The sequence below is a fragment of the Peromyscus leucopus genome, chromosome 3 (assembly GCF_004664715.2).
Source record: "Peromyscus leucopus breed LL Stock chromosome 3, UCI_PerLeu_2.1, whole genome shotgun sequence".
Lineage (NCBI taxonomy): Eukaryota > Metazoa > Chordata > Mammalia > Rodentia > Cricetidae > Peromyscus > Peromyscus leucopus.
The window spans coordinates 58,469,599-58,496,499 of record NC_051065.1 but is presented as its reverse complement, the minus strand read 5'-3'; the positions used below and the strand labels follow the sequence as shown (position 1 = coordinate 58,496,499).

Sequence of the window (26,901 nt, the reverse complement as noted above, 5' to 3'; positions counted from 1 at the left end):
CTTGGAGAGAATATGCTAATGATGGCAAAATCAGGCCCCTCCCCGAGCTTAGGTGTGTCTTACTTGTTGTAACCAGTGCGAAGTCCACCAGGTGCTCGGGATTCAATCTGTGCATGTCCCATCAGCATGCTAAAAAATGCATGTAGACCAAGGTTCTGAGAAGGCTTTGATGGAGGGACTGGACGGTAATGAGAGGATGGCCAGACAGATGAGGATGGTTTGAGAATTCCGCTGTTGAGTTATGAGGCTTTTTAAAGGAGCGTTCAAAATACATGGTTGCTGAACAGGATTGCATCTATTCTTAACTCTCCAGTTAGTACCTGCCGTCGTCTCTCTGATTTTATTGATCCCTGGGGATCACCTTCATTCTTTTCTGTTCCCACACCGTTTAACGAATTGCTCAACACGGAGTACGTACTTGTTGATTTTTAACGTACGTGTGTTTGCTTGTGTGCACAGCAACTGGACAGAGGACGTGGGTGTGGGAGGCAGGGCGCATTCCTTTTCCTCATTCTTCTTCCCTTAAGCAGCTGCAGCCCGCAGGCTTTTCCGTCTAGGCGGGGAGAAGCAGAACCACTGACCCTTTAACAAGTTGTCCCTCACAGAACAGGTGTCTCCCCCGCCTCTCGGAGGAGAGGGATGGCTGGCTGCTTAGTGACATCAGCCGGCGACCAATGAGAAGTCAGGCTGGGGCAGCCTCACCAATGGCCGGCCAGGGGGCGGGTCCGATTGCCTGGGAGCCGGGCGGGCTAGGCTGGTCTGCGGCCGCGGTGGAGTCTCCGCTGCTCACGCTGCCCGCTGCGACTCCAGCGGCGGCGCCGTTCCCCCGGCTGCGCGGCTCCCCGACGCACGGCTCGGGCGGCTCCCGGTGCGGTGAGGCTGCCCCGGCGTTCGGGTCCCCGTGGGCCCACGGCTCACGCCCCGGGCTGCGGGGCACGCAGGTGGGCCGGCGGCCGCTGGGAGATAGGCCCCCGAGGGCAGCGGCGGACCATGGCGCGGAGACCTGGAGCGCCCGCTGCCTACGGGGAGGAGTTCTCCTTCGTCAGTCCGCTGGTGAAATACCTGCTCTTTTTCTTCAACATGCTCTTCTGGGTGAGGCTCGGGGGGTCAAGGGGCACCCGGGCTGCAGGGCATCCTCGGAGCGCCAAGGGGGGCTGCCTGTGGCTAGGGAGGGCCGGCCTGGGTTGTCCGGTGCCCAGGAGCCTGGTGAGCGGTGCCGCCTAGTTTTCTGGGCTGGTGACACTTCGGGGGCATCTCTCCTGGGGAGGAACAGCACAGTGGCGCCGTGTCCGGAGGGAACGTTAAGAGGGGGCATCACCCTTGTTGCCAGGGATGAAGGTTTAGCAGGGATGAGAATCTGTGTCAGGCCAAAAAAGATGTGTTTGGGGAAAGAGCTGGCTGGACAGCCCCATGGGCACATTTCATGGTTAGGGACTTTCAGGCCTGGGTACTGGAAGGCCCGACTGCCAAAGAGGGGGAGTGGGGGGTGGAGAGAAGGAAGGGAAACCCCAAGCCTTCCCTCCCCAATTCCTCAGGCGAATGGGTCAAGGGGCTGTATCTCTCGTTCCCTGCTGCAGGCCTCAGTGTCTGCTCCTGTCAAGGCTGAAAAGGGTTAAGAATGGCCTCCAGGTCCGATGTGTATCCTGCCTATCCCAGAGTGGTCCTAAACTTTGTCCTACCTCCTTCAAGACCAGCTTTTTCTCTCGGAGCTGACAGTCTTCAGATAATTTAAATAGGATCCTCTGTTGGGCTGGAAGGCTGGGGGTCCTATCAGAATCTTCTGTTTGGGGATGGGAAAAGTGTAAATAATATTGAGGTACGGCCCCAGACACCTGGATTTCCATCCCCACTCTACCATCCTTGTTGATTTGACTGATCTGGGCAAATCCATTCAAGTCCGCAGGCCTTCTCTTCCTCCCAGGAAAAATCCAATCCAGTGTGATGGGAGATGGAAGACAGGGCTGGGAATTCAGGGGGAGCCCATCAGAAAATGCCAGCTGAGCCCTGTTTCATGGCTAGAGAGTGCTTGGTCCCCTCTGGATTTGATAACACAGGGAAGTCCTTTTCCCATCGTCTGCCAGCTCCTACCACTCCAGAGCTGCAGCCTGTGATGCCTATCATCCTCGCCTACCTCAGCCTGAGAACGACGGTTCAGATTTGCAGGAGGGAAGAATAGTGGGTCTAAACTGTTTCCCAGGAGAAAGAGCAGGCCAGACCTCTAAGGCAGCTGCTGGAAGGGTTTCACAGGGGCCTTGGTGTGAAATGCAGACACAGAGTACAGAAGTGCCAGCCTGTTGGGACGAACGAGAGAAATCCCAGAGGGCGGTGGTGACGGCTCACTCTCAGCCACCATACTCTCGGGAAGATTGAAGTTTGGGCTTCTAGCAAATTCAGTTTTAGAACTAGGGTAAAAATGTAGCAGGCCTCTTGTTAGACTGCCACATTTACATGGGAGAAAGCTAAATCGCAACAACAGCCAGTGTCTTCACCGGGGTCCAGCAGCTGGTTAGCAGGCCCGGACTGGCGATTTCCTATGGAATCGGCATGCTGGCCAGGGGAGTCTGTGACCCAGATGGCTGCCACTGTGGCCTGTGGGGTCACCAGTCAACCTAAGTTCTCATGACCTAGGTTCTGCTTCCCCGAGAGGTTTGAGAACAACAGAAGCCCTCGCTGCCACACTGCAGGGCTGAGGGGATGTACCGAGGGGAACTCACCCCATAGGGGCAAGTACCAGTGAAAACCCCTTCGAGGGGGCCTTCCTGTGAGCTCTCAGCCAGGGCCTTGCTCCTTCAGTGCCTCACTCTTCCTTGGCGTCAGGAGCCTGAGCATCTGTCACTCTGGAGTTCAGGAACCTCTTCCTGAACTCTTCTGCCCCACTCTTTTATCAAGCAGATGACTTTGGGAGGTCGCAGTCCGGGAGAGAGCGAGGCTCACAGGCCCGTTTACCTTGGTTAAAATGCTTCAGGAAGGCGTTTGGCCATCGGCACTCGTGGGTGACAAAATGCTCCCTCACCTTGGATGAACAGGACCCTCTCTAAAAACTAAACAAAAAATCAAAAATGCTTCGTTCAAAATCAGAGGCTAGCCATGTTGGTACTACCCCAGATTAGAGCAGAACCCCCCTTTTGGACCTACTGTGGATGCAAAAAGTTAGTGGCACTGGAAATAGCACATGGAAGGACCAGAGCCCCAGTTTCCTTCTGGCACCTACTTAGTGCGTGACGCTAAGCCACCATATCTGTCTCTCTGTCCTTAATCTTCCTCCTCTAAAGGAGGAATTTGTCTGTTTCTGTGAACTATTTATAGATGAATAAATGACTTTGGGAACTGTTTTTTCTCTTTAAGACCTGGAGCAGGATCTAAGCATAACTCTCTGTGTCTTGGTCTCTGGGACACTGGCCTCCCTAAGGGAGGGGGAAAGGGTGGTACTTTTTGGGCCTTACTGATTATCACTTCTCTCCCAAGTCCAGAGCCCCAGTGATAGTCCACACCCATGAGCTGTCAACGAAGGACCGCTCCTCCAGCTCTGAGCTCATCTTCCCATCCACTTAAGGGACAGGTGAACATGGGATGCCCCTTGCAGGCTTCCACTGTCCTAATCAAATTCCCCTTCTCTTCATGGAAAGCACCCATGACTGGCACAGTTGGACCATTTTGCAGGCAGAGTGCATATCTGGCCAGCTCCTGGGGAGCTGTGTAGGGGTGGTGTTTGAGACATGTTAGGAAGGTGGCCACTGTCATCGGGCTCACATCAGGGGTGCTGGCAGGGGCCACCTCTACTGCTGCAGGGGCCCTGACTCTCAGGGCATTTGGAGGCTGATTCAGAAGGCTGATGCCTCCCTTGGAGTCAGAATCAATCCCTCCTGTTTATATTTCAAATCTCATTTCCTCTTTGGCCTGGAAGCTCTGGTTTTCTCCCCAGAATCAGGTTGCTGGGCGACTGATTGTTGGGTTTCCATGGCCTGAAGTAACTGCTCCAAGATCCTAGAAGTTCTGTTTAAACTCCTTAGAAGTAACTGCCTCTCTCCACCTCCCTGTGTTGGTCACCTCTGTACAGAGTAAATAAGAAACTGCTGTACGAACCAGTGTGTTAGCCCCGGGCATCTGTTGAGTTATCAGCACAGCCCTGCTCCTCCCTGAAGGTCCTTTATCTCTCCTCAGCACCGCAGCTGGAGGGCTTTTGAGTCAAGCAAAGGCCGGAAGCTCAGCCTTTCAGCCTTTCCGTCTCATCCAGGCTTCTCTGGTGACTGTACCTCTGGATTTACTTGGTACTTTCTCTTCCTTCCCTGTACTGCAGTCCTGTGCTTCTTTATCTGTCCCCCATCTTGACCCCAGGCTCCCAAGGATACAGACTGCCTTATTCAATTCTGGATTTTGTTTTTCAAGACAGAATTTATCTGTGTAACAGCCCGGGCTGTCCTGGAACTCGCCTTGTAGACCAGGCTGGCCTCAGACTCACAAAGATCCTCCTGCCTCTGCCTTCCAAGTGCTGGAATTAAAGGCGTGTGCCACCGCCACCCCACCGATTCTGGATTCTTACTACCTGGGGCAGGAGTAAATGTTGATTGAATGTTTGTTGCCTGAGAGAGCAAAGCTTCCTGGGTGGAGACACGGTGCCCTTTCTCTTTCTCTCCCTCACAGGCTTGTTCTGTGGAAATGTAGCCTAGCCTTGCCTGCCAGCCATTCCTCTCTTGAGCTAGTCAAACAAAAATGACGTCCATCCTCTTGAGTAGCTCCTTAGAGCCACATGTGGTTGCCACCCCAGCATCTGGATTTCTTCTCTTGTTAGTGGCACATTTGGACCACATCTGGATCTTCCCTAGGGCAATCCCAGCTGCTGGTGAGAGCCAGGAGGCGGTGGCGCATGCCTTTAATCCCAGCACTCTGGAGGCAGAGGCAAGCAGATCTCTGTGAGTACAAGGCCAGCCTGGGCTACAGAGCGAGATCCAGGACAGCCAGGGCATCACAGAGAAACCCTGTGTCAAAAAGCAAGCAAACAAACAAACCAAAATTAGTTAAAGGCATTGTTCTAACATCAAAGGCTCTCAAATTTGTAAAGAAGGCAGTATAATCTGAGCTAGAACAGACAGGGAGAAGGCTGACGTGTCTATTACTTTCCGCTCCAGACCATGGTCAATGGAATTGTAGGTGTATAAGTATTGACCTAATACTACTTTGTTATCAAAATGCGGTTTTGTGCTGTGGGGGCAGCATGGCCAGTACGGAGCCTAGAGTAGGCTTCGGAGATCTGTTTCCTTTGGATCCCAGTTATCTGATGATGCATGTTGTTTCAAAACCCCTTTGGAATAAATGTCATGATTTGGATGAGGAAGAAGCACCCATCATAGTCCATGCCCTGGCCATTTTTTTTTTTTTTTGAGTCCTCCAGGCACTGAGAATCATCCCAGAGCATCTGTGACACTGTCTCAGTAACTTGGCTAAGAAGCCAGGAGGAGATGACCAGACATCAACCCTGACAAAGTCTGTGTAGTGAATGTCCTTCGGTCTCTCCTGATAGACCCCCCAAATGCCTTAGTCACCACCCCCTCTTCTCCCCTGCATTCCTGAAGCCCATGGGCTAGGTAGGCTTCCATAAAAAAAGTAATCAGATTCTTGTTTTGTTTTGTTTTGTTTTTGAGACAGGCTGGCCTTAAACTCATTATGTAGCCAAGTCTGACTTTGAACTTCTGATCCTCCTGGTTGCTGAGGTTACAGACACACTTGTACCACTGAGTCTAGCTTCTTTCTGATTTTTTTCTTTTTTCTTCTCTTTTGTTTTTTGAGACATGGTTTCTCTATGCAGTTCTGGTGACTGTCCTGGATCTATTCTCTTTTCTCTCTGTGTGTGTGTGTGTGTGTGTGTGTGTGTGTGTGTGTGTGTGTGCTTGTTGTGTATGTGTACCTCAGGTGTCTGTCTTCACCTTTCACTGAGTTTGAGACAGGGTCTCTTAACGCTGCCTATGCTAGGGTAGCTGGCCTCAGGGCTTCCAGGATTCTCTTGTCCCTGCCTCGCATCTCACAGTAGGAGTACTGGAATTCTAGACAATGTGCTGTAAGTCCAGCTTTTCGCATGGCTCTGGGGATTTGAACTCAGGGCTTTATGCTGGGGCTAGAAGTGCTTTGCTCACTGAGCATCTCTCCAGCCGCTCTTTCTGATTTTTTGAGACAGGCCTCAAACTCACAGAGACCTTCCTGTCCCAGCCTCCTGGGTGCTGGTTTTATAGGCATGAGCCACCGTGTATATCTCCAGATTCTTTTTAAAATCCAATAGAAATGCCAGATTAGCGAATTCCTGTAATCCTACCACTCAGGAAACTGAAGAAGCAGGAGGATCCTAAATTTAAGGCCAGAATAGACTACACAGTGATCAGATCAGCCTGCACCGCTACAGGCAAGTTCAGGCAAGCCCGGCACATAGTAAGGCTTGGCCACTACAGGACAAACGAACTTCAAATCACCGTAAGTGGAGATAAGAGCCATCATAGCCTGCGTGCTTTCCTACCTCCCCTAGAAACCCTGCTGGTCTTGTACTAAGTAGAAAGTTCAATTTTAAGCAACTTTTAAAAGGGATTTTTAAGATGTAAAGTTCTTCTCATAGTCTCGGTAACAGACTATCAGACTATGACTTCGGCTGGTCCTTCCAGGACCTTGAGTTTGGATTGGGAGTGGTGGCCTTCACTGTGTAGCTCAGGCTGTCCTTGAACTCCACAGCAGTCCTCCTGCCTCAGCTTTCTGGGGATTCCAGTCATGTATCACTATGTCCAGCATCCATTGAGTATGAACAGTTGTATGGTGGAGAGCCTGGTGGACTTCCCTTCCTCATGTATTACCTTGGAAGTGCAAAAGTAGCCATGCTCTGAGGAAGACACCAAAGGGTCAGCCACAGACAGAATGAGGAGCGAGCCCTGTGGACTCCTCCATTCCATCAAGGTAACATCATCCAGTTCAGAGGGAGCAAGCTGAGAGCCGGCGTCACGCAGACAGCTGCCTCCTCAGAATTCCAGGACCAGCAGTTCTATGGAGGTCTTGGGCCTGCTTTGGTCTAGGAGGCTGTGACTTCCTGCACTCCACCCAGAAACAGGATAGAAAATCTGGGAAACAAAGTAGAGACTCCTTTCTGCTTCCCCTGAGTAGAGCGGGAGTTACTGCTTTGGCTTTTGCTAAGGATTGAATCTGGGGCCTCAGCTCAGGGCATTTGGATTTCCACACAGTGCAGAGCTGTCTCTTACCACCATCCTCTGAAGAAGAGAGAAAAAAAGACTCTAATGGAGTGGTCATTGAAAGCCCCCCAACTGTCTGCAGACTGGATTATGAAATGTGGAGCCAGGCAAGCCCATGCTTTCTCTTGGAGGACTCTCCGGCTGGGTGGGCCCTGGTTCCTCCTGCCATGCCTCCTCCCCTTTTCAGGGTATCCCTTAGAGACTCCTCTGAGCGTCCCCCTAGGCTGGTGCCCTGTTAGGTTCTCATGCTTTCTCTCTCCCCTCCCTGAGCTCCACCTACTTTGGAGATTGCCAGCTGGTCCCCAAGAGAGCTGAGGGCGGCTGATCTCCTGCCTCATGATAGCCCCACGGGGACATGTGGGGTCCGGGCAACTGTGATGCAGAGATAAGAAGGCAGCCAGCCTCGTGGCTGAGGTCCCAAGGCTTTGAGGACCAGAATTAGGTTCTCACAGCTCACTAACTGAGTGAACTAGGCAAAGTTACTTGAATGCCATGAACCTCAGCTCTGTAAAATGGAGACACTAATGCCCTCTTGGTTGGGATGAGATAACATGTATAAGTTTAGTCTGGAGCTGGCAGAATGGCTTGGCAGGTAAAAGCACCTGTCTCTACATTTGGTGACCTGAGTTCAATCCCTGGGACCCAGGGCCTGGAAGGAGTGAGCCAACTCCTAAAAGTTGCCCTCCAATCTCCATGTGTACACGGTGACGTGAACATGCATGTGTGGGCACACACACAAACAAGTGAATAAATAAATAAGTGAAGTGTAGTCTGCTGCTAGTTTGGCACTCACTGTCCTTGGAAGCAGCCCCTTGGAGTCCCCCGCTGGGGGCGGCCTTAGGTGGGAGGCCCGAAGGTGAAGCCTCTTCCAGGGAGGAAGAGAAGGCTGTGTAGATGGGGATGAGGCAGCCTGGAACTTGAGACTCGTTTGCTCACAGCTCCGCCATTAGCCATAGAAAGATGGTAATTAGTGGTTCTAATAATTTGGGAGTAATTAATATTTTCTATTTTATAAAAGCTTCCTGCTCGTGTGTAGCCCCTAGGAACAGGGTTCTATTCTTATCTCCTCGGGTCTCCTCAGAGTTTGGCAAGTCACCAGCCGCCGATATGCCGGGAGTCGTTGACGTTGAGCTTGGGAACCCTAACTCGGCACCTGAACTAGTACCGTAGGGTTTAGAACAAGACTTTTTTTTTTTCCCCCTACAAATATCCAATCATGGGTGTCTGTTCCTAATATGCAAGAGAAGCCAAAATAATAGGGTTTCCTACTTTCTTTTTGAACAATACCTTACCTGTCCATCCTCTAGTCAGTGCTAGCAGAGAGAAGAGGCCTAGCAACAATACTGGAATGGAAACAGGGAAACTACTTATTTAGAGTACTGACTGTTAAACATGTAATTTCCCAGGTGTCGTAGCGAATGCCTGTACTCCCAGCACTTGGGAGGCGGGGATAGGGGTGGGGGGTGGAGAGGGATGGGCAGCATCAGTAGTTCAAGGTCATCCTCAGCTACATAGTGAGTTTGAGGCCAGCATTGACATGAGACCCTATTTAAAAACGTTAGTTACCCCAGCTTGCCTTCTAGCCCATCTCCAGTTTTTACTAGGGATCACACTAACCTGGGGTGCAGATCCATACCTTCCTCAACCCATATCAGTGATGCTTCTTCCTGCAGTAGACGGGAATTAACACAGAGACTCACTTTTTGACTGGACAGTGTACAGAGAGTGAGGAACTAGAGCCTGAGTTCTAAATGGGATGCTCTCATCAAACCCCTCCCCTCAAGACTCAGGGATCTATGCAAAAAAAAAAAAAGAGGCGGAAAGATTGTAAGAACCAGAGGTAACAAATGACTTCAAGGAAACAGTGTCTTCCAGACTCATCAGGACTGATGCGTATATGAACTCACAGAGACTGTCAATATGCATAAGACTGATACAGGTTCAATCAGATGGGGTCCTAGCACGAAGAGGGTGAAATAGATATGGGGTCCCACCCCTAACCAGGTAGCTATCTGCAACTGAGACTCACTGGCAAAGGGAAAAACCGGTTTTGTCCAGTGGAATCCCAGGAGCAGTTGGCCAACACAAAACTAACCCAATGGCATTTTTCTGGGCTTTTTGTTTTGTTTTGCCATTCTTTTGGCTTGTTGGCTTTTTGCTTGTTTTGATTTTTGTTTTTGTGAGGAGTTTTTTTTGTTGTTGTTTCTTGTTTTTCTGTTTTGTTGCTGTTTTGAAGGAGACGGAGGGAGGGAGAGAGAGAACATAAAGTTGGGTGGGTAAGGAGATGGATAGTATCTGGGAGAAAGGGAAAACATGATCAGAATATATTGTATGAAAAAAAAAAAACCTTTTCAATAAAAGATGCCACCCCAAAACCTAAGTTTGAAAACTAAAAAATTTAAGAGTTGGTTTTTATTTAAATGGATTTTTTGCATTTGTTTTTCCTTATTGTATGTGTAAGTGTGGGCATTCATGTGCCACTGCACATGTATGGAGATCAGAGGACAGCTTGCCAGAGTTGGCTCTCTCCTTCTACCACGTGGGTCCCAGGACTCGAACTCAGATCTTTAGGCTTGTTGTCAAGCCCCTTTCCTCACTGACCCATTTCACCAGCCCTTATTTCAATGGACTTTTAAAGAACAGCTCCTCCATGCTAACATCATAGGGTGAGTATACTGTATCTGTTCCAATCGATGGCACTGCCATCATGCTGCGGACTTCAATCAGATTTCCTTAGTCTCTCCCACCTCTCTGTTCCAGGATGCGACATTACATTTAGTTGCCATGTTTTCTTCCTCTTGGCTGTGACAGTTTTTCAAACTTGTTTTTGATGGCCTTGAAGGCTGTTGAGGGTACTGTTTTGTAGACAGTGCCTTTATTAGAACTGCCTGATGTCTTGCTCTTGGTGTTCCTGAGGTTGTGGGTTTTGAGGGTGAGACACAGTGGCAAAGTAACATTTTCCTCACGTGGTGTTATCTCAGTGATGCATATCTCATCTCTGTTGCTGCTGACCTTCATCGAGAGGCTGAGAGGCTGTGGGTTGGTCTCAGGATGTGTGATTATTTGCCCTCTTCTGTGCTGTGCTCTTTGGAGGACAGACTATGCTCAGTGCACAGTGCGTGGACTTGTGTTCTACCTCTTTGATACCTACATTTATTAGCTATTCTCTATTTATTAAATAAAGTTCTTCATTTGTATTAATAAAGATGCACAGATAATCTATTTTATAATACAGTTAAATTTGTACTTTATTTTTAAATTGTGTTTATGTGTGTGTTCATGTGTGTGTGGCTTTGTGTAGGTATGTGCATGTGAATTGTGTGTATGCAGATGTCCATGTGCGTGTGGCTGTGTGTAGGTATGTGCATGTGAATTGTGTGTATGTGGATGTCCATGTGTGTGTGGCTGTGTGTAGGTAGGTATGTGCATGTGAATTGTGTGTATGCAGATGTCCATGTGCGTGTGGCTGTGTGTAGGTATGTGCATGTGAATTGTGTGTATGCGGATGTCCGTGTGTGTGTGTGTCTGTGTGTAGGTATGTGCATGTGAATTGTGTGTATGCGGATGTCCGTGTGTGTGGCTGTGTGTAGGTAGGTATGTGCATGTGAATTGTGTGTATGCGGGTGTCCGTGTGTGGCTGTGTGTAGGTATGTGCATGTGAAGTGTGTGTATGCGGATGTCCATGTGTGTGTGGCTGTGTGTAGGTAGGTATGTGCATGTGAATTGTGTGTATGCAGATGTCCATGTGCGTGTGGCTGTGTGTAGGTATGTGCATGTGAATTGTGTGTATGCGGATGTCAGTGTGTGTGGCTGTGTGTAGGTAGGTATGTGCATGTGAAGTGTGTGTATGCAGATGTCATGTGCGTGTGGCTGTGTGTAGTATGTGCATGTGAATTGTGTGTATGCGGATGTCCGTGTGTGTGGCTGTGTGTAGGTAGGTATGTGCATGTGAAGTGTGTGTATGCGATGTCGTGTTGTGTTTGTTAGGTATGTGCATGTGAATGTGTGTACGGATGTCGTGTGTGTGGCTGTGTGTAGGTAGTATGTGCATGTGAAGTGTGTGTACGCGATGTCGTGTGTGTGGCTGTGTGTAGGTATGTGCATGTGAAGTGTGTGTATGCGGATGTCGTGTGTGTGTGTGTGTGTAGGTATGTGCATGTGATTGTGTGTATGCGGATGTCATGTGTGTGGCTGTGTGTAGGTAGGTATGTGCATGTGAATTGTGTGTATGCGGATGTCATGTGTGTGGCTGTGTGTAGGTAGTATGTGCATGTGAATGTGTGTATGCGGATGTCCATGTGTGTGTGTCTGTGTGTAGTATGTGCATGTGAAGTGTGTGTATGCGGATGTCCGTGTGTGTGGCTGTGTGTAGGTATGTGCATGTGAAGGCAAGTGCCAGAGAGAACAGAGGCTTCAAATCCCCTGGAGCTGGAGGTCCAGGCAGTTGTGAGTCACGAAGTGTGGTTACTAGGAACCAAACCCGGGGCCTCTCTTTAGCCCCTTTCTTATTTATTTATTTATTTATTTATTTATTTATTTATTTATTTATTTTTGATGCTTAAGTTGTTCTAACTTTGGCCATTGGTGGTTCATTCACTTGGTGCCTGTGTCTCACCAATGTGAGAATTTTGATTGTGGTGTGTGTGTGTGTGTGTGTGTGTGTGTGTGTGTGTGTGTGTGTATCTCTGTGTGTGAGCGCCCATGTGGAGGCCAACAGAAGACACCGAGTGTTTTCCTCTCCCATTCTCTGCCTATTTCCTTGATATGGGGTCTCTCATTGAATCTGAAACCCTCCACTTTGGCTGGGCTGGCAGGTCAGCAAGTTCTCCAGATATGTGCTCCCCAGTGCTGGGGTTACAGGCATGCGTAGCCATACCCAGCTATCACATGGTGCTGGGTATCTGAAGCCAGGTCCTCATGCTTGCATAGCAAATGCTCTTAGCCCACTGAGCCATCTCCCCTACCCCAGATTTATTGCTGAATACTTTCTTGCTTTCTGCTGCAAACTGTTCCAGGCTCATCATAATACATTTCTGCTCTGGTCCTAAACCAGCCCTTCCTCACTGGAGCCCAAGGGATGACCATTTTCATTCCAAGGTGATAACTCACCTTATATAAGAATAAAGGCACCGGTGCATACAAATTATTTTATATCACTTGACTGACAGCTTTTCAGAAACATAAATTTACCTAAAAGCTAGACTCAGCTATTTTAAAAATGGTCCCTAACTTTTTAAAGTTCTAGCCAGGCTTCATTCTCTCCATTAACTGGAAACCCACTCTAAGAAGAGAAGTGACTTTACCTCTGTCCTCATGAGAGCAAGTCATTGGTGAGATTTTTATTATGGGGATTTTGTACCAAAGATTGAAATCTAGAAAGATTACTAGAATGAGATAGGGAAATTGCATTGGGTCCAGACATTGCCACGCACCCATATAGACTTGACCAAACGTCCCTTCTACTTCTCCGGCTTCCTCTGTATTAAGAGGTATGAGTCTGTTTCTGAAGTTCTGTTCAGCTTTAAAATGTGATGCTGTTAGTGTCTGCAGGACTCGCCTTGCCGCGTGGCGGCGGCTTTGAGGAATCCAGGGTGGGAAGTGCAGGCAAGAATGGAAGTGTGAAAGAGAAAGCCGTGAAAGACAAACGCAGGTCTGGAGAGCTCCGAGGAAGGGCATTCTTAACGATCACGTTAACTATTAATACTAGTCAAGCCTCAATCTTGATTTTAATGCAACCTAGTTTCTATTTACATTCCTGGTTGGCTGCACCTTAGGCTTTAAAGTCCTCCAACTGGCTGCACTGTGATCACTTGGAACTGTTTCAGGACTATAGTTGCCTGGGTCTCCTTGCCAGAGGTTGTAAACTCTTTGGTTTGCAGGGCATCAAGAGTTGAAGTGTCTCCTTCACTTCCAGGTGCCCAGGTGACTCTAATGGCAGCCAGAGGTGAGAGCCACTGCTCTAAGTTACAGATGTTTTCTCTCCAGATAACCCACAGATTGTGGGTCCTCCCAGTATCGTATACTACCAGCTGATTGGTTGAATTTGAATAACGTATTAGTTCCTGTCTCCCCAAACTTAATGTTTAAAACAACACAAATATCTTTCACATGTCTGGAGGTCCAAAGTCCAACACGGGCTTCCCTGGGCTACCATCAAGGCGTCCGCAAGTGCCATGCTTCTTCCTGTGTTCTCTAGGGGAGATGTCCTTTCCTGCCCCAGCTTCTGAGGTTGCCTACACCCCTCAGTCCATGGTACCGCATCACTCCAACTTGGCCTCCACTGTTCTGCCTCCCCCTCTGAATCTGACCCTCTTCCTTCCTTCTGATAAGATCTGCCGTGACCATATTGGGCCCTGGGGGTAATCTCTCAATCCTGAATCCTAAATCACATTTGCAGAATGTCTCTTTGGCCATATAAGATGATCATAGAATTAGAACATTATTCTACTTACTCCAGCAGACAGAGCTGCTGTTGTAATTACAGGCTCATGGAGAGAATTAAGTTGCCTCTTTCCCTCCCTCCCTTTCTCCTTCCCCTCCTCCTCTCCCCTCTCTGTTGTTGACATAAGGTCTCATGTAGCCTATTCTGGCTTCCAACTTACAACATAGCCAAGGCTGGCCTTGAACTTCTGATTCTCCCATTTCTCCCTCCAGAGCACCGGGATGACAGCTCTGCGTTACCACCCCTGCTAATGTGATCCCTGTACAACGTTATCCAATCTAGAAAATTTCAGCACGCAAGGGGACTGGGAGCAACAGAACTAGAGAGCAGATGCTCATTGTTAACTAAGTCCGTGTTGTGAATGATATTCAGAATTGCAGTTGTGTGTAGTGACAAGGGAAGTGCACACTGCACTGGGGGGTTTGTGTGTCAACCTGACACAAGCTAGAGTCATCAGGAAGGAGCCTCAGGGGCGGAAATGCCCTCATGCCCCCTGGAAGGCATTTCTTATTTAGTGATCAATGCGGGAGGGCCATGGTGGGTGGTGCCATCCCTGGGCAGGTAGTCCTGGCTTCTATAAGAAGGTGGGCTGAGTGGGCCAGGGGAAGCAAGCCAGTAAGCAGCTCCCCTCCATGGCCTCGGCATCAGCTTCTGCTTCTGGGATCCTGCCCTGTTTGAGCTCCTGTCCTGACTTCCTTCAGCGATGAGCAGCGATGCTGCAGTGTAAGCCAAGTAAACCCTTTCCTCTCCAGCTTGCTCATTGGTCATGGTGTTTCGTCCCAGCAATAGAAACCCTGACTAAGCCACGTGTCTGTGGAGGGCAGAGGGCCGTCTGTGGAGTTAGTTCCAGGAATTGTACCTACCTGTTGAGCCGTCTTGCTGGCCCAGGTGTGGTACATTTTAAGGGACAAAGACATTTGCTTACACTGTCAAGTGCCCTTCCATACCTGGAGGTGACTGACCTAGGCTTTCCCTGCCTCCCCCATGTTTCCTAAGCCTGGCCATGCTAGAGGAAGAGTCAGGTGGCACTGCCAGCCCCACATCCAGCTCTTTAAGCTGCCTTGTTTATTCTGGGCAGAAGGTGAAGCCTGATAATATATGGATTCAAGTTGAAGGAAGGGCTAGATTGTGTGTGTGTGTGTGTGTGTGTGTGTGTGTGTGTGTGTGTGTGTGTGTACAGAGCTATGGATGCACAAAGACAAATATGGAGACTAGCTGATAATGCTAGGCATGAGTCAGAGGAAGGGCCAGATGAAGGAGTAAGGAAAAAGGGCTATGCATTCACAAAGAAGCATTCCAGAGACTTTTAACTCAGCATTCGCCATTAACTACATACCTGCTAAATAGCATAGCATTTTCAGAAATAAGTCCCAAATGCAAAAATACCTTTCTCGCAGAAGACTAGTTTGACCCTATTCCCTGTCCAGGGCCCAGCTCCCTTCTTTCACTGAAGACCTGTCCAGGTGGCCCCTTCCAGCTGGTTCTTGTCTTGCAGGATGTGTGGTCTAGCTGCCTTACCCTTCCCTGCTGGGTTGGTCAAGCCCCTGCTACTGAGAACTCTCTCTGCCAGAGCTTGGCCTCATCTATTACCATGGTGACCGTCGGCTGCTGCTTAGCACCAGCCTGGAAGCTGAGCGCAAAGCTGGGGCTACGGAGCACTTGTGGAGGCCCAGGGGACAAAGGCCCCTCTGGGGGCCTTTAATGGGTTTGCTCTCACAGGGAGGAGCCATGGCATTTGTCTGGCCTAGGTTGTCTTCTCCCACACTGGCATCAGGGTTTATAACGATTCCTTTCCATGGCAGTGCCAGGAATCACACGCACTCCTGCCTTTCGAGGCCGTGTACATCTTACTCTTGGCTTCCAAGGGAGTTGGAGAGCTAGAGCCTCATCTACATGAAAGCCCCGCCTTCTGAGCAGGTGGCTTAGAATTCAGAATTGTACAGTTCCGGTGGTCATGTGGGGGGGGTGTAATTTAATGTCAAAGGTGGCGTCGGGTGCTTTCCAAACATTACTTAACTCTTTTATTATTATTATTATTATTAAGAAATTTTTTCCATTCATTTTTACACACCAAAGATCCCCCTCTTCACGCCCTCTATTTAACTCTTAAAAAAATACTTTTTTCTGGACTGACAATATGGTTCAGTGGGTATGGCCAAGCCGGACAAGCCCAAGTGTGATCCCTGGAAGGAGAGTATCAGCTCCTCCAAGTTGTCCTCTGACTTTCGTGTGCATGGTGTGGCATGAGCTCATACATAGACACATAAAGAAAAGAATGTAAACAATTAAAAATTAACTTATTTTTATGTATGTATATGAGCATTTGCCCGCATGTATATATAAGTGCTGCCAGAGGCCAGAGGAAGGAGCCAGATCACCTGAAACTGGAGTTAAAGGTGTTTGTGTGAGGCCGTGTGGGTGCTGGGCCTCTGCAAGAGCAAGTGCTCTTAACCACTGAGACATTTCTCCAGCCGCTAAAACTTTTTTTAAGACATCAGAAATATAACTTTAATGGGGCGTGGTGGCTCACACCTTTAATCCCAGCACTTGGGAGACAGAAGCAGGTGGATCTCTAAGTTCGAGGGCAGTCTGGTCTATAGAGCAAGTACCAGGACAGCCAGGGCTACACAGAGAAACCTTGTCTGGGGCAGGGGAGAATAAAGAAAGAAATATAAGTATACATTTTAAAAGTTTTGGCTCGAGAAATGGCTTATTGATTAAGAATGCTTGTTGCTGTAAGTCAGAGGACCGGCAGAGCTTAGATTGTAACACCCACACCAAGCATTTCACAGACACCTGTAATTCCAGCGCCAGGGGTCCAAGGATCTCCTCTGCCCTCTTCTGGCTTCAGTGTGCACCCACACAGACACGTGCACAGACAGAAATAAAAATAATTTTTTTTTCCCTTTGAGGCAGGTGCTTGCACTGTAGCACAGGCTGGCCTCAAACTCTTGATCCCCCATTTCATCCTAAGGGCTGAGATTAACTGCGGTAAGCCATCAACCACACCTGGCTCTTTCTATAGCTTTCACATGTGGAAATCAACTGAGAATCAGAAATTTGTCCTAAATAGGGTTAAATATCTGAATCTCTCAGAGGCCATGCTTTAAGTGTGTGTGTATGTGTGTGTGTGTGTGTAGTTTTGATGCTTGTGATTGAACCCAGGCCTTGTACTGTAGCACTGGGTTATACCCCAAACCCCTCTGGAAGCTTGTGTTTTTAACCACTGTTCTGTTCTATATTAAGCTTGTACAGCCTTAATTTCTCCATCTGTGAAATGGGGAGACTATCTGTCTCACGAGATAATTGTGTTATAGAGAATGAAGGAGACAATACTGGGGAGTTTCTCACGGTGGCAAAGCACTTATTATCACCAGGAGTGGGTAGGGGATGTTACCCCTGGACGCTGGGAAAGCCCTCCCCCTGCCCTCCTAGAAGATTTTTCATTGTGGCCAGAGCTCTCCCATTTCCAGAATCTCAATCAGACTCCTTGCTTGTCCCCACAGGTAATTTCCATGGTCATGGTGGCTGTGGGTGTCTACGCCAGGCTGATGAAGCATGCAGGTGGGTTATAGGTCCCCTCTGCCTCCCACACTCTCACTGTGCCCCAGCTTGCTTCCGCTCTGGCCCTGGGCTGAGGTTGGAGGAGCAGCTCCCTGAACCCAGTCTTCCTGGGTCACTTCAGACTGGCAGTTCACTTGGGCTTTCCTGAGCCCCGGCCCTCTCCCAGATCTGCCCACATCTGAGACTAAGTGCTGCAGAAGCCAGGTCTGTGGAAGCAGAGAGCAAGCAGTCCAGCACTGGCTAGCTTACCCTGAAGTCACCTGGATTCCTCTGCAGAGTCTCTAGGAGTCCACCCAGCTAGTCAGCCCAATGTCATTCTAATTCATCTCTGGACTGACAGTGGCGCCTGCCCTCACGAGCCTGGAGTAAGGGCTTTTCCCTGGTTCCTCCAGACATGCACGACTCTCCCAGCACACTTTCTGCTCTTCCCTGTGAGGAAGGGCTTGCTTTCTCATAGTCTTCACCAGACATGGAGAATCCCCTAGGACAGGAAGAACAGTTTGGGACACCCCCATCCATCCCTGGGAGCCCCCTCGGAGGGCACTGGGCTCCAGCTGAGGGTCAGCCTCTCTCCCAGAAGCAGCCCTGGCTTGTCTGGCGGTGGACCCTGCCATCCTGCTCATCGTAGTGGGCGTTCTCATGTTCCTTCTCACCTTCTGTGGCTGTATCGGATCCCTTCGGGAGAACATCTGCCTTCTGCAGACGGTGAGTGGTCGAGGGCTCCACTCCTCCTTATGCCTCGGGGACCCCTGTGCCACACTGTAGACAGTCCATTCCGTCCCATTCCACCCTCTAAGTGCTGGCCACTCCTCACAGCACAGAGTGGCCGCCTCCACTTCCTTGTCCTAGAGGTAGCAGTCTTTGCCATGTCAGGGGTGTGTGGGGAGGAGCCTAGCTGCCTCAGTGCTGTACTCCTTGGCCCTGGGGAGGGCTGTTTCCCCGAGCAGTGACGGTCCTCTCCTTGTCTTGCCCGTGTGCCACAGTTCTCGCTCTGCCTCACCATCGTGTTCCTGCTGCAGCTGGCTGCTGGCATCCTGGGCTTCGTCTTCTCAGACAAGGTAACATGGGAGCCTAGAGACGGCTTCAGTACCAGAGGGAGGAAGGGGAAGTTTCGGCTCCTGACTAATTAACCACAGCGCTTTTTCTCCTGGGAAGCACCAGCCTTTGAAAGGTCCCCTTAGGGATGAATAAATGGCCTTTAACGTCAACCTGTTTAAAGAGAGCTTCATGACTGTAAGGTGTTTTCCTTTGACAACCTGAGATGCCACTGGGTTACAAAATTCTATAAATGCCGAATGGTGGTGGTGCACACCTTTGATTCTAGCACTCGGGAGGCAGAGGCAGGCAGATCTCTGTGAGTTCTAGGCCAACCTGGGCTACAGAGTGAGATCCAGAACAGGCTCCAAACTACAGAGAGAAACCCTGTCTCAAAAAAACAAAAATAAGCCGGGCGTGGTGGTGGCGGCGGCGGCATACGCCTTTAATCCCAGCACTCGGGAGGCAGAGCCAGGCGGATCTCTGTGAGTTCGAGGCCAGCCTGTGAGTTCCAGGAAAGGCGCAAAGCTACACAGAGAAACTCTGTCTTGAAAAACCAAAAAAAAAAAAAAAAGAATAAAAAAAGAAAGAAAAAAGAAAATTCTATAAACATGAGAAACATTAAAATAACTGCAATCTTGAAGGATGAATGACTAAGTAGAGCTCAGTGATGAAGACCACACACAGCTTGAAGAGACTTTTTTTAAGATTTATTTATTATGTATACAGTATTCTGCCTGCATGCCAGAAGAGGGCACCAGATCTCATTATAGATGATTGTGAGCCACCATGTGGTTGCTGGGAATTGAACTCAGGACCTCTGCAAGAACAGCCAGTGCTCTTAACCGCTGAGCCATCTCTCCAGCCCCTTGAGGAGACTCTTGTTCAAAAACTGTCTATTGAACTAGATGTGGAAGCAGGGGAAGGCAAACTCTGTTCTGAAGCCTGTTCCCACATCTGGAGGTGGCCTGCCACAAGGCAGCAGTCCTAATTAAGAACCAGCCTTTCTTTAATCCCAGCACTGGGAAGCCAGAGGTAGGGGGATCTCTAAGAGTTTGAGGCCAGCATTGTCTACATAGTGAGGTCCAGACTAGCTGGGGCTACATAGTGAGAAATTTGTCTTTTAAAACAAAGGAAGAGGGCTGGAGAGATGGATCAGAGGTTAAGAGCACTGGCTTTTCTTGCAGAGGTCCTGAGTTCAATTCCCAGCAACCACATGGTGGCTCACAACCATCTGTAATGAGATCTGGTGCCCTCTTCCCTCTTCTGGCCTGCTGTCATACATGCAGGCAGAACACTGTATACATAATAAATAAATAAATAAATAAATAAATAAATAAATAAATAAATAAATCTTAAAAAAAATAAAGGAAAAAAGATATAGCCGGGCGGTGGTGGTGCACGCCTTTAATCCCAGCACTCAGGAGGCAGAGCCAGGTGGATCTCTGTGAGTTCAAGGCCAGCCTGGTCTGCAGAGTGCATTCTAGGACAGCCTGAGCTACCTAATGAGACCCTGTCTCAGAAACAAAACAAAAATGGGGTGGGTGGGGTGGAGAACCAGAATTCCATTCTCAAATTCAGATAGTTACCAGGAATAAAGTGCAAAACTATGGAATAAAGTCGTAGGGAAAGAGGGCAGGTGTGGTGGCGCACGTCTTTAATCCCAGTGCTCCGGAGGCAGGCAGATCTCTGAGTTCTAGGCCAGCCTGGTCTACAGAGTGAATTCTAAGACCTCCAGGGGCACACACAGAGAAACCCTGTCTCAACAAACAAACCGACACACAAAAAGCCATAGGAAGAGTAGTTGAGCAGAAAGAGAACATCGTACAAATTTATGAACTGATGGGAAGCAGAGCCAGGCAGATCTCTGTGAGTTCGAGGCCAGCCTTGTCAAGAAACTACACACACACACACACACACACACACACACACACACACACACACACACACTGAGAGCTGATGTGAGGTGACAAGTTCTCCCTCCTGGCTGTGTCAAGTCTAAGGAGGTGCAATTTTCTTGTGTCCATTAGGGGTCAGTGTCTCCACTCAGTAAGCCCCTCTCTTCTAAAATAAAACAAAATTCGTTTCTTCGCTGCGCTAGTCAATACATATTTTGGGTACTGATGTGCAGAGGCTGATAAACACTGCATTATTTTGAAAGATAGTTCCGAGGAGCAATGACATCAGGATCAGTGTTTCTATTGTCCACTGTCACCTGAGCCCCAGAGTGGACGGGCCTTGAGCCCACCAGCTGTCTTCCCTTGGTAGGTCTGATTTCAAGGCTGATTCAGATTAAAGATGATCTGAGGGAATATGACCATGACCTTTGGTAGATGCCTTAATTTTGAACTTTAGTCTGTGATTTCTCCCAGCTCTTGGGGGAAATTAGTGACTGCCTAGTCACTAATACCTTTTAGTGACCCAGACCCCTTAATTATGCTTTGCCATTTTGTTGTTAAGGAGAAAATAACATGAATTTTATCTCTCTAGCAGCCAGGCTCTCCCTCTTCATCCTGTATGAACAGGGATTGGAGGCTTAGCGGGGTCTTATTTACCAAAGCTCACAGGACTTCTCATTAAATTTAAGGCCTTTGAATGGTAAAGTGACAAAATGAGGCGCATTGGTGAGTTAATGGCCCCCAGGATGTGATAGAAACATCAGTGTGTAAAAAGGAAGCCAGAATGGGAGATGATGGCAGTGAATAGGTTTGCTGGAAAGATGGGTGCTGGTGGGGACGTAGGGCCACTTGGCTGCACTGACTTGAGTGTTTGCTGTTGGCAAGCGTGTACCCAGAATGGATGGAAGGACCACGCCTGTGCTCATCTGCTGGCCTTGGCATGAGAGTGGGAAGGCCTCCTGGGCCTCTGACCACACTGCAGTATGTATGGCAGGTACCCTTCTGCCTCCTACAAATTGTGCTGTGACTGTGAAACATGGGGAAATCTGAAAAGGAGAGCAAAAGACAAAGCAATAGTGTGCTAATTACCTTCCCGTTGCTGTGACAAGACACCACAATCAAGGCATCTTAGAGAAGAGCGTCTGTCATGGCAGGGGAGACATGGCATCCAACAACAGGCCTGGTGACAGAGCAGGGGCTGGGACTGATGTCCTGAACCACAAGGAAGAAACAGAGAGAGTCCACTGGGAACGGTACCAGCTTTTCAACTTCAGTGATACACTTCCTTCAACAAAGCCACGCCCCCTACAGCTCCCAAAACAGTGCCACCAACCAGGGACTAAGTCTTCAAATATCTGAGATTATGGGGGACATATTCAAACCTCCACAAAGGGTGATCTGTGTTTGCTGTTATTTCTGAGGGGATTAATCAGTTATGGATTAAGCCTGTGTCCTGATTGTCTCACTGTGTATCTGGCAGGCTCGGGGGAAAGTGAGTGAATTAATCAACAATGCTATTGTGCATTATCGAGATGACCTGGACCTGCAGAACCTCATTGACTTTGGCCAGAAGAAGGTACCAGCCAAGCATGGTGTGGTCATCCAATATCCTGGGGGGGGGGGAGGTGGAGGAGGTGGATAGGGGTTAAAGTTAAGGTTGTCTGTAGCTAGAGTTTTCCTGCCTTGCCCACAGTCAGGACAAATCTTTGTCACCCTCCAGTCCCACAGCCGCTCAGACCCAACCAAGTAAACACAGAGACTTATATTGCATACAAACTGTATGGCTGTGGCAGGCTTCTTGCTAACTGTTCTTATAGCTTAAATTAATCCATTTCCATAAATCTATACCTTGCCATGTGGCTGGTGGCTTACCGGCGTCTTCACATACTGCTGGTCATGGCGGCAGCTGGCAGTGTCTCTGCCTCAGCCTTCTGCTTCCCAGTATTCTCCTCTCTCCTTGTCCCACCTACTTCCTGCCTGGCCACTGGCCAATCAGTGTTTTATTTATTGACCAATCAGAGCAACAGATTTGACATACAGACCATCCCACAGCAGTTGTCCTAGAAATGCCTCACTCTCTAGGCCTGTGAAGTTCTTTTATTTGCTAAATAATATATTCTAGGAAGGGCTTTGTATGAGAAACAGGTACTGCTCAGGGCATAGACTGGTACATACAGTGTTGATAATCAACTGCTTATGTAGAGAAAAAGAGAGGAATGACTCTGTAGTCTTATTTACAAATGGATTCTGGAAGACTTTTTAAGAAGCCCCTTTGTAAGGGGTTACCTGTAGGGGAATGAGGAACCATCATATTTTATTCTATATCACATTAAAAATGGTGGCCAAATATACATAACCAGGAAATACCATTTTGTTTTGTCTCTCTTGTTTTGTGGAACTAGGAGTAGAACTCAGAGCCTTGAACATCATGGGCAAACGCTGTAACGCTGGGCTGTACCCACAACCCAGATTTGCCATTTTAGGTATTAGAAATATTTACATTAGCTGGATGTGTCACACAACTTATAATCCTCCCTGCTTGGGAGCTAAAACAGAAGGATCAAGAGCTCAAGGCCTTCCTGGGCTACTGAGTAAGTTCAAAGATAGCCTGAGTAACTTGTGAGACCCTGGGGTTATAGCTCAGTGGTAGAGCACCTGCCTGGTATGTGTGAGGTCCTAGGTTCAATCCCAGTATAGGAGGGAAAATCACATTGTATGTAGCCATCACCACCATTTATGAGCAGAACTTTTCCATCTTTGCCTGTATGGCAGTGCATACCATCCCGTGTGCTAGGAACACAGAAGCAGAAGGATTGGGAGTTCAAAGCCAGACTTAGCTGCATACTAAGTTCCAGGTCAGCCTGGCTACAGGAAGCCCCAACTCAACAACAACAAAACAAAACCTCTTTCCAGGCTGGTGAGACGGCTGGGTGGGGAAAGGTGCCTTTGTAAAAGTCTGACAGACAGCCTGAGTTTGGTTCCAGGGCTCGGAAGTGGAAAGAGAGGACTCACTCCCCAAAGTCGTCATCCGGCCTTCACGGCCTTCACGGGTGCACTTCGGCATCTGTGTGCACACATAGGCAGAGGGAGCACGTGTGTGCATGTGCACGCACACACACACACACTCACATACACACACTCTCACACACACATACACACACACACACACTCACATACACACACTCACACACATTCACATACACACACTCTCACACACACTCACATACACACACACACTCACACACACTCACATACACACACACTCACATACACACACTCACACACACACTCACATACACACACACTCTCACACACACTCTCTCACACACACACACACACAAACTGATAAACAATTTAAAAACTAAACCCATTTCATCTTTCCCTACTGAACTGTGCCCATTAAATATTTCCCATTTCGCTCTCATGGCGGCAACCACCATTCAACTTTCTGGGATGTAACTGTTCTGGGGGCTTCATATGAATGGAATTGTGCAGTGTGTCCCCTTCTGCGACTGGTTTCCTTCACTTGGCATGTTTCAAGTTTCATCCATGTTGTAGCATGTGCCAGAATTCCCTTTCTTTTTTCTTTTCTTTTTTTTTTTTGTTTTTTTTTTTTGGTTTTTCAAGACAGGATTTCTCTTCATAGCTTTGCGCCTTTCATGGAGCTCACTTGGTAGCCCAGGCTTGCCTTGAACTCACAGAGATCCACCTTGCTCTGCCTCCCGAGTGCTGGGATTAAAGGCGTGTGCCACCACCGCCCGGCTAGAATTCCCTTTCTTTAAGGCTGAATATTACTCTTTGAGTGACTGCCATATTTTGCTCTGCCATGGGTGGACACTTCGGTTGCTTCCACCTTTTGGCTATTCTGGGTTATGCTGCCATGGATCAGAGTTAGATTTGAATGGAGGGTTTCCACACCAGTGCTGAGTGTCTCTTCCTCTGTCAGCAGACCTTTAACTTTAGGGTTCAGTTTGCTTTCCTGAAGTAATTGTGCACCCATGACATTGAAGATTCTCTTCTTGATTTTTTTTTCTTATGTCAAGGTTTTGGGTTTGGATTTTTTTAAATATTCTTTTTCTTGGTAATGCTTAAGTGAACCCAGGGGTCACACATTCTAAGCATGTGCTCTATCACTGAACACCCCCAGTCCTAGCCAGTAATTTTAAATACCTCCTTTTGTCAGACTATGCTTTATATGGTTATAAATCCAGAACCTTCTCCAAGAGGTTACACCTGAATAATATGTACAGTTGTGTGTATGTGTGTGTATGTGTGTGTGTATGTGTGTGTGATGTGTGCAGTTAGAGTATCAAGCACTAGGTAAATTATAATAAGGTACATAAAGAATTAAAAAGGGAATTTCTTCAGATGAAAGCAGCGGAGATGCTTTGAGTTGAGTTCATAGATGTGTTTAGAATACCCTGACATTACAAATGGAAGCTTGCCTTAGGCTTGGTGAGCCCCCCTGGCCACCTTAGTGTAGGAAAGTGGTGATTCTTAATCTCTCTGGTGGGCTCTGTTGCAGTTCAGCTGCTGTGGAGGGATTTCCTACCGAGACTGGTCTCAGAATATGTACTTCAACTGCTCAGAGGACAACCCTAGCCGTGAGCGTTGCTCTGTGCCTTACTCCTGTTGCTTGCCCACCCCCAATCAGGTGAGCAAACACCCTACTTCACCTCCTGCTGGGTAACACTCCACGTTACCTCCTGATCAGAAAAGCTGTTACAGTTGGTGTGCAGGATGGCTGGCAGCAGGCGTCTGTGTTCACCCCACTGTGGTGGCCACACTCACCTTTCACTCCGACGGCCCACGTGGGGCTCAGAAGAGGCAGTTCTAAAGTGGGCCATTGGACCCAGAGAATCTGGAAAGGAATTCTGCAATTAGCCATTTCTGTTCCGGTATTCTCCGCAGACATTCTCAAACAGCTTAGGGGCTTGGGAAAGTTGGCAAGCTCATCAGGTAGTGTTTCTGGTGTGGGAGTACCATTCGGCTTCTCAACTCTTTCCTCAGGCAGTGATCAACACTATGTGTGGCCAAGGTATGCAGGCTCTTGACTACTTGGAAGCTAGTAAAGTCATCTACACTAACGGCTGTATCGACAAGTTGGTCAACTGGATACACAGCAACCTGTTCCTACTTGGTGGTGTGGCACTGGGCCTGGCCATCCCCCAGGTAACTTACCCTTTCCAGCTGGCAGGGCTCACAGACTCTACAAAGACTGTCATTTGTGGAGGCATCAGGGATCAGTGGGGTCCTGACATTGGGTGAGGGTGGGGTGGGGGTAGGGGTGGGGTTCTTGCTGCCTTGGGAAGACTAAGCCAGGGAAAGCCAGATAATCACTCCCTGCTGAAGGCTAATTCCTTTCTGCCCCTTGCAGCTGGTGGGAATCCTTCTGTCCCAGGTCCTCGTGAATCAAATCAAAGATCAGATCAAACTACAGCTCTACAACCAGCAGCACCGTGCTGACCCATGGTACTGAGAAGCCTTCCCGGGACCCGACCATGGTGCCGGGCAAGCCTCATGGACCACCAGCAGAGGGTGCTGAGAACAGTTCCCTGTGGCGATTTGGATTCCAGCCCCCCAGCAATGAGGGTCCAGTGGAAAGAAGCAGACTGCAGAGACAGAGCACAGGGTGGCTCAGGTCTCAGAAGGACGTGCCTCATCTCCCCCATCCTAGCCTCAGCATTGTTAGCAAATTGTTTCGTCCTGTTTCTAACCTCGAACACGGAGTTTATGTTTTTGAGTTTTGTTTGGGCGAAGGTGTGCGGGGAAACAGCAGCGGTCCCGAAAGCTTAGGGATCCTAGCTGCAGACTCTCACTGGGCACAACAGACAGCTCTGTTAGGCTGCTCCCGAGCTAGTGGACATACTTCGAGTTTGCAGCCAGGGAGACCTGGCTGTGGAACAGACGCTAGCAGCCCTGCCTGGAGTCCAGTTGGCATAATCCCAGCTCCAGAGGGGAGGGGAGGGGAGCAGGCAGAAGGGAGTAAGCCTGGGCTTGGATCGGGACAGCTGGGTCTATGGGTAGGAGTGGAAGGGGCTGTGTTTACCCAGTGCTTGCCTTGCCATCCTCCCAGGTATTGAGAGTGAGCTACATCCTGCCCCTCCTTTATTTCCATGGAAACATGGCAGCAAGGGCAAGGGGTAAGGCAGCAGCCAAATTCATCCCCACCCCCTTCGCAAAAAAGTTTGGAACCGTGGTCCCTACGTTCTGCAGTCGGGAGGAGCCGGCCTAAGCCATACATGCCCTTGAATTCCTGTCTGTCCAGCCCTCCCTCTCCAGCAAGTGGGGTTTTCTTTAACTTGGCAGAGGGGTGGCCACATCCTCCATCCTCATCCCCCTGCACCAGAACTCAGTGTTTCTACAGTGTAAGAATCAGGAATCTGGCAGAAATGGCAATAAAAGTTTGTTGACCTGTTAGCTGTCCTACATCAATTTTCCATTCAGACAACTAAAAGAGAAGAAGGGACCAGACTGTGGGCCCTTTCCCTGGAGGAGACTTGAGACCCCTAAGTTGCACAATGCCTCCCTGTTCCCCCACATGTCCCATCTACGTGCGGGTCGCACTCTGGGTTTCTAAATTAGGTAGAATGATTTCAGGTGCTGATCTAGAGAAATGGCGTTACTTTCTCCCAAATCCCTACCTTGGGTTTTTTGTTTGCTTTTTCTCGAACGACTGGGTTGAAATTTATTTAGGATGGGGTAGGGAGTTAGGAGAGAGCACTCTACATCAGAGTGGAGG

The 26,901-nt window shown here is 48.8% G+C and overlaps 1 protein-coding gene across 2 annotated transcripts; it reads left to right on the top strand.

The window, feature by feature from the left end:
• Positions 1 to 767: 767 nt before the first annotated feature.
• Tspan33 (tetraspanin 33) lies at positions 768 to 26,579 on the top strand. Of its 2 annotated transcripts, none has more exons than XM_028866201.2 (8): positions 768 to 1,092; positions 17,169 to 17,226; positions 17,807 to 17,931; positions 18,210 to 18,284; positions 21,640 to 21,735; positions 24,685 to 24,813; positions 25,170 to 25,331; positions 25,537 to 26,579. In XM_028866201.2, the coding sequence occupies exons 1-8, from the start codon at positions 991 to 993 to the stop codon at positions 25,636 to 25,638; spliced, it is 849 nt and encodes a 282-aa protein (XP_028722034.1). In that variant the 5' UTR covers positions 768 to 990; the 3' UTR covers positions 25,639 to 26,579. The 2 variants fall into 2 exon arrangements, with proteins under 2 accessions (XP_028722034.1, XP_028722033.1); XM_028866200.2 differs by having other exon boundaries at positions 17,804 to 17,931.
• Positions 26,580 to 26,901: the final 322 nt, after the last annotated feature.